General features: G+C 36.7%; 1 protein-coding gene and 1 long non-coding RNA gene across 4 annotated transcripts; one reads left to right on the top strand and one right to left on the bottom strand.

Moving 5' to 3' along the window:
* Positions 1 to 2,509: 2,509 nt before the first annotated feature.
* Positions 2,510 to 3,283, bottom strand: LOC125478764. Its single transcript, XR_007259526.1, has 3 exons — positions 3,126 to 3,283; positions 2,888 to 3,031; positions 2,510 to 2,787 (listed from the first exon to the last, which is right to left on the bottom strand). It is a non-coding gene; the product is annotated as an uncharacterized LOC125478764 (long non-coding RNA).
* Positions 3,284 to 5,792: 2,509 nt separating this feature from the next.
* Positions 5,793 to 12,024, top strand: LOC103933395. Of its 3 annotated transcripts, none has more exons than XM_009343086.3 (15): positions 5,793 to 5,949; positions 6,843 to 6,962; positions 7,080 to 7,154; positions 7,244 to 7,345; positions 8,353 to 8,436; positions 8,517 to 8,635; positions 8,751 to 8,852; positions 9,212 to 9,328; positions 9,875 to 9,940; positions 10,042 to 10,108; positions 10,565 to 10,618; positions 10,708 to 10,797; positions 11,053 to 11,100; positions 11,215 to 11,253; positions 11,422 to 12,024. In XM_009343086.3, exons 1-15 carry the CDS (start codon positions 5,938 to 5,940, stop codon positions 11,527 to 11,529), a joined length of 1,203 nt encoding a protein of 400 aa, XP_009341361.2. In that variant the 5' UTR covers positions 5,793 to 5,937; the 3' UTR covers positions 11,530 to 12,024. The 3 variants fall into 3 exon arrangements, with proteins under 3 accessions (XP_009341361.2, XP_048443352.1, XP_009341362.2); XM_048587395.1 differs by having other exon boundaries at positions 7,074 to 7,154; XM_009343087.3 differs by having other exon boundaries at positions 5,794 to 5,949; positions 7,095 to 7,154.
* Positions 12,025 to 12,337: the final 313 nt, after the last annotated feature.

Here is a 12,337-nt window from a genome sequence, read left to right as displayed (position 1 = left end):
TTGAAAATTCCGTCAACTCCGTTAATTATTAGCACATGAGCTACACATATTTGTAACATCCCACATCGTCCAGGAGAATGGATCATCTAAGCCTTATATGTATATTCTCATCTCTACTTAGCACGAGGCATTTTGAGAGCTCATTGGCTTCGAGTTCCTTAGGAACTCCGAAGTTAAGCGAGTTCACGCGAAAGCAATCCCATGACGAGTGACTCACTGGGAAGTTCTCCTCTGAGTTCCCAGAAACAAAACCGTGAGGGCGTGGTCGGGGCCTAAAGCGGACGATATCGTGCTACGGTGGAGTCGACCCCGGAATGTGATGGGGGCCCAGGCCGGGATGTGATATATTAGGCTAAAATGGAACTCTGTTAATTAGTAGCACGTGGGGCTACATGTGAGGTTGACTTTATATTTTTAGTTTCACATGTGAGCCTTATGTGCTAACATTTAACAGAGAGTTGATGGAGTTTTCAATTTTGAGTCTAAATTCTAACATACTTCATGACAAGAATTTAAATCCTAATCTTTTTACCTTAGAGGTTATCTTCTAACTACTTTATCACCACGAACTAATAATCTAATCAAGCCTTTTTATTTTTCAGATTTTGTTTGTTTTAATACTATAAAGTTGCACTATTGCTAAGCAAATAAGTAGTGGCACGGCAACGACACTAAAATGATGGCACGTTTTGTTGAGAGAGGATCCTCGGCGGATCTTCTAATCACATTCATTCATTGTACATCGTGCGATCAATTTTCGTCAGGTACTGTTTATATTCAATTTAAAAAAAAAAATTTACGATGATTTTTTACCGCATAATGTACGATGAACGGATGTGATTTGAGGATCTCTGGAATTCTTACAAAGAGGATCCAGCGAGGATCCTCACTCCGTTTTGTTGGCCATCTATAAAATAAACAATGGTTTGACAGTTTGTTAAGGGTATTCAATTTTGTTTGCACTCGAGATTCTGTGTTAGAATTTTCTTTTTAGTAGTTTAATGTAGATATTTTATAGTTTGTCAAAAAAAAAAAAAATTATTGTTGTTCTACTTACCTTAATATTTTCGATTAAAACAACAAAAAATATATGTAGGATGATTCATGCTTGATTGGAAGTCAAGTAAGATTTTTTCCTTCTTTATCATTCTGTTTTTTATCATATATAAAATGATTTATCATGTGATATGTCACACCCCGTCCCGAAGGAGGGCATGCTGGCCGTCACGTGAGAGTGACGTAACCATTTACACAGTTCGTAAGCTTTAAAATATACAACTTCTAAGATGAACCACCCGAAGATGAGTCCTCATTTGGTCCATTCTGTCAGAACACCGTTGAATTTCCTCGTAGTCACCACAACTTTGCAATACTTGAACCTGGAGGGGCGCAAAACCAAAAGTTGAGTGGGTCAGTAAAACAATTCTTTTTCAAAACCTTCTTTTCTCTTTGAATATACTAACCCCTCGCCGTAACACAAATATAGTTTCCCAGAAATAAAGTATATACTCTTATACGTAATATATCTCAAATTATGCTAGACAATATGAATGTATGTCATGCCAAGTATCATAACAGAATGCTCATCATCTATATGTGAATATGATGGAATAACATATAATCAATTCAACATTCGGCTATAAACATAGCTCATACCCTTTCATTCTAATCAACTCAGCCCTCGGCTGCATATATAACTCATAATTAACTCATCATAATCAACTCAATCATCATAATTAACTCACCTAAAGTGACCTGTACGGCTGAATCTAGAGCTCAAATCTCAATCTCAATAACTAAACAACTGAACCTGACCACGATGTCGGAACCACTTAAGGTGGTCTGTACAACAAGGACTGGGTGTGACGTATATATATACGCTCAAGTGCTACGATCACGTGAAGGCTGGGCGAATAATCGCGGGTCACCTACGAGTCGAAACCACCTAATGTGGTCTGTACGACAGGGCTGGGCACCTAGCTTGGATCCAAGCTGAGCATAAGGTGCGGGGAGGTGAACATCACGTGAAGGACTGGGCCCTGCTCAGGGCGGAAGCACTCACACGGAGGGTGCAGGTTATGAGCTCTCTATCACATCTCTATCATATCATTCTTCATATCTCAATCATATCTCATGATCGTTATCAGCATAATATCTCAATCGTATCTCAATTATATCTCAATCATATTTCAATCATATCACAATCATAATTCATTTGTATTTCCATAGTATTTCAATCGTATTCCAAACGTATTTCATACGTATATCAAATGTATATCAAATGTAGCTTACCTGGGCCTCTTCAGCACCATGCAACAGTATGCATAATTATGGTAATGCACATATTAAAATACGATGCATATATGACAGGATATTCAATTCGTATTTCTTTTAAAATACGTTTTCTGGGAAATACGTCAAGCATACGTATATATACGAAAACAAAACTGCCCACTCACAGATCACATCGACGTCTCGTAGGTCCCTGAGCCTCCCCTAGATTGGTTACATTCTTCTTCTGTATAATTTTCACCTATACAAAAAGTAACCAAATTAACGTTATTTAACGCACATACACCAAACATTCGTCAATAACTTTCTCATACGTTGCTCGATTTGGGTATGTGAATATACCACGATGATCTACACGACGTCACGAACGCGTGACAATTTTCAGAACTCAATTTGGAGGTTCCACGCGCCCAGTCTACGCGCTGCCCACGCGCGCGTCTTCTTCCTCGCGTCGCCGGACTGGTTTCGCCGGAGGTGGGTGTTTTGCCGGAATTTCTGGGTAAATTTCAAAGTGTCATAACTTCTTCGTTTCTTAACCATTTTCGACGTTCTTTATATCAAAATGAAGGTATTGACGAGACGAACACATCCATACCTGCCTCGACCTCTAACTCGCCCTGGATTCGCCGGAAAAAGCCTCGAAAGCTCCGGCCAACTTTGAACCAAGCTATCCCGACGTCCAAATTTGTCCAACGAAGCACTCCGAGGCTCCTTGGGACCTCACTAAGACATCTACAAGCTTCAAAATCCCAAAAACATGCTAGATTAAGTTTGCATGAATAGTACCTAAATCGGACTACCTCGAATCGACATGAAAACGAAGGATTTCTCACCTGAAAATGGTATGGTTGCACTCGTACGAGCTTCACGAGTTCGAAGGTGTCCTTAGTTTCCTCGATCTGGGACAATTTGAAGGGTTTTGGGTTTGTCCGTACAAGCGTGAAGGAAGAAGAAGAAATGGGAGCTCGGGAGAGAGAGAGAAGTGACAGAAAAGAGAGATTTGTGAGGGAGGAGAGAGAGAGACAAGTTACAGAAATGGGGGAGGGATTTGAGGGATGTGGGGTCCTACCCACTCCCCAAATCATCAAGTTATAACATATTTTACGCCCCTTAGTTCCGTTTAAGGGCATTTTCATAACTTCACGTCCTCGGAATTAAAATTCCGGGACGGGTTGTGACAGATAGATTTGACTTTTATGAATGGTGAGTTTAGTATTTAGTTATGGTTGACCTATTATATGAGTCAACCCCAAATATCGTTAATATCAAAATATAAATTTGTAAAGCATCAATACCAAATTAATATTTTATCAACTAATACAATCGTCATTTGATAGTCGACCCCTAACTACTAGAGCGTTGTAAATATTAGGCATCTTGCACAGTGGAAAAGCTACATCCAGTACCAGACCAATGATTTGAGTGATACACCCCAAGTTTTTTTTTTTTTTTTTTCAAGCGTAGGAACTCTAGGGCCAAAAGTAGTAAGATTTATTCTCATAGATATAATTCATGTGAATATATGTATGGATTAAGAACCTAACCCCCAAACCTTTTAATTTCATTCTAATTTGGTTCAACATTTTTAAACATTCCAAACAAGTACCAAATATTAAAAATGTCACATTCGTTAAGTCCCAGTTAACTTTTCAAACATTGATTATATTCAAAATGCACCAATTGGGTATATCATCGACAAAATTAATATTAGCTGCCTCAAAATCTAAATTTCACAAATAGATTATATAATATGGAACCTAATGATCAAATACGAATTGAATTGAATCAAATTGAAAATGGACCCGAATTAAAATTACACCAAGAGGACAATCTCTTAATAAAGAATAGGGCAAAGACATTGGATTCAAAGAGCTTGTTTTTGCTCATATGATTTCCTCATTCGCCTATTCTTGGCTCGTAAAGCTTTTAGTTCTTCTTTGTGGGCAGTGAAGATGGTGGAGGCCATATCATGGCAATCCATATTATTTCAGCAACTTCCATGAACTTTTTCTCGATGTTGGCGGCTTGATTTGTAGGGTAGAGTCGGTGATTTTGCTTTTGAGTTTGGAGATGATGGCCTGATGGTGGTGGTGTAACCATTTATTGGTGGAGACTATGCTTCGATGACTTTCTATTAATTTTAGAGACGAAGTAAGTCTAGTTAATCTAACAAACTTTTAACTGAAGGTTAATAGATGTGACATTTTCAATGGGTTAGGTACTTGTTTAGAATCTTTAAAAAGGTTGAGACCAATTTGAAATGACAGTAAAAGGTTGGAGAATTTAGATACTTAATCTTATATGTATTTATCACCATCTAACCGTCAAAATGGTACATTGTATTAATACATATAAATATTATGGTTAAATCCTAAAAATTATAGTTTTGTATCAAGTAACTTAATTTCCTAAACTAAAATTCCAAATTTACTTTTGACTTTCTTTTAATAATAATTCACTTTCTAAGTTGGGAGTCTTTCTTTCTAAAGGATATTGAATTAATCTCTTATGCAATGATTGAAAAGAAAAAAAAAGACCGAAATCAAAAGAAAAAGAGGAGGGAACGAAAAGACAGAATGATACCTGTTAGAAGCAAGTTAGGGCGAGTATCTGGGAAAGTTAGACGAGCAAGTAGAATACGCGAGTGGTGGTGGCGCATTTCCCCTCCACTATCCAAACATTCCAGCGTATATAACACTCTCCCGCGGCGCACGCTTCGGATTCCACGTCTCTTTCAAGTCGTCATCGTTATTTATTTTTTTTAACAAACAGTATTATTTACTTATTAAAAGTAAACTAACATTTTGATTTTAACTCTAATTTAATTTAAAATACTGCTATCCATACATACATTTTTATCTTAAATTTATCATTTTATCATGTTGGATAGCATCATCTTTTATGTACCTACAATAAGGGGAAAAATTGAGTTTAACCTTACAATGAGCTAGCAATAATATGATTCAAATTCGCTTTTGGCGTTTACAAATGAAGAGAAATATCACTAGAACGTAATACTAAATTGCAAAAAAACTTACTATGTTATTTATTAGCAACACCATTTCATTAAGGACATATTTTTGCTCATTAGCCCCAAATAATAGTTGTGCTCACCACCGTATTCATCATGATTTTTTATTTTGAAATTTGTGTAAGAAATAAATCCTAAATTTAAAAATTTAAATTTATACAAAAATAATAAGTAGCGTCGTTACCACTACACAATGCACTCTTTAATTTAAACCCACTTCCATGCCTCTTCTTCACCTCTCTGAGTCTCTCTCCCTTCCAAATACACCAATTAATTATGATTATTTATTTATTTATTTATTAATAGTTGGTAATCTGTCTCTGTCTCGTCTTTTTTTACCTGCGTTTAGAATTGAAACTGGGAAGTGCTGGAAAACGACATCGTGTGGTAGGGGCTTGGCAGCCAACCCTCTTTGCATGCGTGCCTTTTGGCATATTACTGTATTCTCGACTTTTGGGTGTCCAAAGACCGACTTTTTTCTTTCCAATTCCTTTCTTTTCTTTCACATTTTGTATTTACAAAACTTCAAGCCCAAACAAACAAAGGAAACAAAACAGAACTTGTCTTTTCAACTTCTTTCTTCTTTTCAAAGTTCCCTGAAAGTTGCAGCGCCAATGATCAATCCTGTAAGCCTCCCTTTCTCTCTCTCTCCTCTCTCTCTCTTCTCTGATTATCTTTAACTGTTTTCCACCTACCAACTTGATAATTATTGTTTTCGGGTTTAACGAATTTGGCTTTGTTTTGGAGTTTGAATGCACCCAATCCATTTTTCTTGTGTGCTGTTTGGTTGCTGCGAAAAAAGTAGTCGTTTTGTTCTGTTTGGTTGCTGCGAAAACGTAGCGGTTTGTGCTGTTTGGTTGCTGAGAAAAAAAAAAAAAGGAGTTGAAATGGAAGGAAAATGGAAGTCTGGGTTACCCATGAGTTCAATTTTGTACAAGCTATGGATATAAGAACTTGAATGTTAGCTGCGACTTTTGGTTTGTTATTTTTTTTTCCTGAAAATAAATTATCTGAGACTTTGTTAATAGAACAATGAAAAGTCTTCAAATTTGAGACGGAGTTATGATTCTCTGCGATTAAAGTTGTAGGCTTGCAGCACATTAACTTGAGAATTTATTCGGGGTAGCGAAATTTGTGTTGCTATGTATAAATTGGAATGGTGAATCGGTTGAAGGAAACTTACCGTCTGTTGTCTTTTAACTGCCACGAGTTGAATCCCGCATAATTGATGGAAAATTTGCCTTTTTTTTTTTTTTTTTTTAATCTGCATGTTAAGTATTGACAAGAATTTCTTCGGCTAAGAAATGAATTCTTTTGCATTGATTTTAGTTTGGATTCTGGACGAATGTTTATGACTACTTGTGCATTGAAATGACTCCTATTTTCGTTCTTCCTTCATCGTGTTCTTTCCTATTTATCCTCTCCTGTCCTGATATCACCAATCAACGCCCTTGATGGGATCAAGTGTAATGCAACGTGACTAACTTTTAAGATTACTTTTCTCATTGTTTTTTCTCAGGCCTCTACGCTGTCAGACCTAAAGAATAGGTCATTCTACTGCAGCCTCTTCATTGTATCTTCATTGATCTGCGGGGCTTACTTCATCGGTGGTGCATCCATTGCTCAGGAGTACAAGGAAGTATGTCTTTTTGTTCTGCAAGTTGTGTACAGTGTGCACCTTTTACTTCTATATTAACAATAAAACAAAGTTCTGATGCCTTTTCTGTATTATCTGTTATCAATTAAATAGTCCCAGAAATCTTTCTTGCAGAAATTAACAAGATGGAAAGTGATCTACAATACACAGAATACAACTTTGCATACATGCAAGGTTTGCGTCTTACTGGGAAGATTGAGTGTTCTTTTTATGGCACTTTAAGTTACTTCTATTGCTGAAAATTTCTCCCCCTTCATCCTCAGAATCATTGCCAACCTTCAGGGAGTGAGGCATTACCAAGAGGAATTGTTGTCAAAACATCGGACTTGGAAGCGCTGCCTTTATGGGGTTCATCTGTGAAAAATGTATGCTAAGCTATGGCGAGTTCTTGTTGATTGATAAATGATAACGCATACATATCCTTTGTATCAGAAGCATGACTTTCATGTTGCTAATAAGTGTGTTATCCCGTCTTCCGTGTGCCTTTTATGTATCATTTAATAAGTGAAGGGCATATTAGTATGCTGGAAACAGCTTACTTGGATGACATGTTTTATTAAACATCACAGTAATTTCAAATATAAAGACAAAGCTCTAAAATGTAATGAACTGTTCAAGTCCCTTTTTTCTTTGCGATATTTTTAGATGCAAATTTTCATCTTACCTTGCTTAGTAACCTTAAGATAATATGGTCCCGTTTGATAATATTTCATTTTCTTAGTTTTAGTTTCACTTTTTGTGTGATACCCGAGGAACAGATATGGGGAAATTGAGGGACGAAGAAGAATGATGGAATGAGAGGAAAATAAATAAAGAAGCATGAATGCAAACAAATCTTAAAACAACTTAGCATTCATTTTATATGCCTTTTGCATTTGTTCTACCTCTCTTTTACATCATTTATCCAATCTTCTCTATCCCTCATCTCTCCATTCTTCTACATCTCTTCCAATCTCTCCCAACTTAAAATGGTTGCTTGACTGGATTTGTTGTGTTTTCTATTTCCTTCCGAACAAAATTGCTTGTGGCATCTACTGTCCTCTTAAATTAAACATGCCCTTGCACCTGTTTACTTTGATGTAAATCATTATCTCAAATCAGTACGGAACTTTTTAACATATATGTTTCTTTGCAATAGACTGCAAAATGTTGGAGAATATTTTTTTGGACTTTTCGTGCAAATAAGAAACCTTGAAATTTCTAGTTTAGGGACACAAATTCTTGCTTCCACCTGGTTCATTCCTATTAGTACTCATTATCTGCCTTGTTAATACATTAAAATGTGTTTGTTTGCGTATATATCTATATATATTTTTCTTTTATTCTTTTCAGGTGTTTATACTGCCTAAAATTTGCAAAATTCTTATGTCAGGAAAACTCAAAACCTTCTAGGAGCTTGCTGGCAATTGCAGTTGGAATAAAGCAGAAAGAGATAGTGGACAAAATTGTCAAAAAGGTAGTGATACATTTGGCTCATACCCTTCACATTAGAATATTTTCTCCATATTATTCTAAATATCTGCTGTTGTAATGCAGTTTCTATCAAGTGATTTTGTTGTAATGCTTTTTCATTATGACGGTGCGGTGGATAAATGGAGGGATTTACCTTGGAGTGATCATGCCATACACGTGTCTGTGATGAATCAAACAAAATGGTAACAGTTATTCTCTCACATGGTTACTTAAACTATAGCTAGTTACCCTTGGGTGGGAATGCTCTATACGTGTGCGGATTACATCTTAATGAAACAGTACTGTATGATGACATAGGTGGTTCGCCAAACGTTTCCTGCATCCAGATATAGTTTCGGAGTACAAATATATTTTTCTTTGGGATGAGGACCTTGGAGTTGAGAATTTTGACCCGATGCGGTAAGCATCGTCGCTTGACTTTTTAGAATGATATTGGCATCTGTATAGTGATTACTGATGAATATTGCATATCATTCTTGTCTGCTATGATCCTAAGATAAAATAGGCAATATGACACCACATACTTTTATTTTCGACTTACAAGACTTCGGACTGACATCTGTACAGATAACTTTAAAAAATTCCCATTTGATAATGTTCATGTTGACTGGAATATGGTAATTAAAATGTAGTTAACTGGAATATGAAATGGTGTAATCACAAAGTCATTCAATCAATGTTTGACAGACAAGAAAATAGGAAACTGATTTGATATCACACAGAGATATAATGCATTGTGTTTTGAACATGTCATGCAGATATCTATCCATAATTCAAGAAGAGGGACTGGAAATATCACAGCCAGCACTTGATCCTGACAAGTCAGAGGTGTATCATCCAATCACTGCACGTGTGAAGAATTCAAAAGTGCACAGGTTAGTGTAGGATGTTTTCTGGAAAGTGGATTTCCTTGGTACCTGTAGTGTCTAATGTTGAAGAGACCAATGTAACATAGGACTCTTAGTACTTGGGCTGCATCCTTGCTTTAAACCGATCTCTAAATATACTATAGTCATGAACTTCCAAAATGAGAAAACCTAGAAATTCCAAATTGTATCGTCTCTTTTTATTCCAAATTCTCTCTTCTTTGGTTATCTTATTCAAAACCTAGTATACATAAGTTCATTTGGAGGTTTCAGTTTTGTGAAGTTTTCTTTGTTCTGTTCGAATGACAGTTTTGTAGAGTTAGAGCTACAGTTGACTTTGAGAAGAATGGCCAAACCATATGTATTTGCTTTGTGTTCTTGTACTGTTACCTTATACTCTCTCGCTCGGTTCTTTTGCTTTCTGGCATGGCGACCACTTTTTGGGATTTTGTATTAACTTGTACTTCTCTCAGTATAAGATTTTATTTCGCACTCTAGGATATCAAAGTATGCATAGAACTGACTTTGATCCGTCTTTGCCTACTTTTTCAACAGACGGTTTTATAAATATAAAGGCAGTGGAAGGTGTGACGACCATAGCTCTGCTCCTCCTTGTGCAGGGTAAGCAACTGCCTATGCGCTATTCTCTGCGCTGTAACTCTATCAAGCATTACTTTGCTGAAAAGTTTCCTTCGGGTGTTTGGTATGGTCTGTTATAACAGTTGGGTGGAAATGATGGCACCTGTATTTTCAAGAACTGCTTGGCAATGTGTATGGTACATGATCCAGGTACACAACCCCCTACAAAACCAATACCAACCACCACAGCATCATCACTTATTTTTGGTAGTAAACAACAGTATACGAAAAATTGATGAGTATGTGCAAATAGATTTCGTTATTTAAGCCCCGCCATTTTTTTTTAAATAATGGCGATGCTGAATAATCCATGTAAGTTAAACACAAAAGGATGGCTTGTAGTAGAAACAACCATTAAATGGAAAAGAAATATTTTGGAGAATTTGTACTATTTTCGAAGAAGAGAATCTGGTTGATCAGGTCAGTAGCCTTGCTAGCAAGTATACAGTTACTATGCTCTGTATTTCTTCTGAAATTTCGGAAGTCAAATTGGATATGATAAATCTGTACTATAAATCTGTACTATATTTCTATTTGTTCTTTATAGTAATTTGCTTAGAAGAAACTTTATCGTGATTATTCTCTGATTATTTATTATCCCTACAGAATGATTTGGTCCATGCATGGGGCCTGGATGTGCAGCTTGGTTATTGTGCACAAGTAATTTTCCTGCCTCATTGCTTCCATTTTTAAGTCTCTTAGTTATTGTTCACAAGTACTTTGTGATAACAGAACGTTTTATCTTTCAGGGAGATCGAACACAAAACGTTGGTGTGGTTGACTCAGAGTATATAGTTCATCTTGGTCTTCCTACGCTTGGTGTCTCAGATGGAAATAAGGCAAGCATCATGGCATCTTGGGTTGTTTAACTATTTAAAATAGTAACGTGGAAGACTTGTCTTGATTGTTATTCCATACATCTATAGCAGATGCAGCATCATTAGTGTGAAATAGTTGGATTGATGCAATATGCAGTCTATAAACATTTCAAACATATTATTTATTTTGTTCTAGCAGGATAAGCTCGCCTATGGTCTTGACGTTCCATATTATTTTCTGACCTTTTTCTCTTTCCCATCTATTCCTTTGCATAGGTGACTAATTCCCCAGACCCATCTCAGAAGGGGGACTCGAAAGCATTGGTGTGTTTTGAATTTTTCCTGTACTTGATTGTTTTGTTTTTTCAGTCAATATATTAGAATCTTTATTGACCTATAATGTGAGTTCTAATGTGAGTTCATCATTTGTAATTTCAGGCCCCATCTGCCTCTGATAAAGTCAATGGTAGATCTAAAGTAAGCATTCTTAATTTGTCTAATTTTCGTAAACTGCTCTGTCCTTTTACTATCTCGTATTATCTCCCTCTCCGTGCACACCCACGCATTTGCAGGCGATGTAAATATTGTGTAAATTCATATACATTGTTTGCAACTACTTATCCCGCGAATGTTATTTGTTGGCAGGTTAGGATGCAGTCCTTTATTGATATGCAGATCTTTAAGGAAAGATGGAGTAATGCAGTAAAGGAGGAAAAATGTTGGGTTGACCCGTATCAACTAACAACAAACTGAAGCGAGCGTAAATCCTATTTATAGGACATCCATCATGCAAAATGCAAGGTTGGTGGCCATCCTTATACAGAAAACAGAAACCAGAATAGCGTAACTGTGCATACATTTATCGCGTGAGAATATATCGCAATCGGTGTATAGATTTTTGTGGTGAACCAAATTCATTTGAACTGCCGACTGGCGTGGAAGTTGTGATGTGAAATTAACTTACCAATGCTGTATAGCTGGTGTTGGTGCCTGGCGACACAATGCATTGTTGTATTCCAGGAAGGAACGATCGGACCAGCTTTCGTGTTGGTGATCATTGTAAATTTCAGCAAATAAAAGGATCTTCCTGTCGATGTGTGTAAACCTATTGATTCATTGATTTTTGATAACGTGTGTAAGGCGGTTCGGAATAATGTTTCGGGTGAGGGAGGTTTTGAGCTTCTGTTTTGTTCTGCGAATTTGCTGTCTGTTGAGATGCATTTGTGAGTAAAGCCACCTGTTTATCTTTGTTGGTTTCTCTCAATTACAACACAGATACAAGATTATATCTCAATACCGAATGACATGTGCTTTCGAAATACAAAAATGATCTTTAGGGTTGCGTAGCGCCTGTGATAATACGCAGGCTCTTGTACGCGTGGAAGGCAAGTAGAATCCTACCCTAATTACAGTTAAAAATTATATTTCTGTAATACATGTGATAATTACGGATGAATTATACACACCACAAACTGGGAAAGCCTGATCGGACAGGTTTGGAATGAAGAAAACCATGGTGACGTTCATGAAGCGCCTTGTTAAGGAGGTTGGCAGGCTGATT

This window comes from the organism of the source record quoted next, unplaced genomic scaffold, assembly GCF_019419815.1.
Source record: "Pyrus x bretschneideri cultivar Hongxiangsu unplaced genomic scaffold, Pyrus_bretschneideri_v1 Contig265, whole genome shotgun sequence".
Lineage (NCBI taxonomy): Eukaryota > Viridiplantae > Streptophyta > Magnoliopsida > Rosales > Rosaceae > Pyrus > Pyrus x bretschneideri.
The sequence above is the reverse complement of the archived record's forward strand: the minus strand, read 5'-3'. Positions and strand labels throughout refer to the sequence as shown.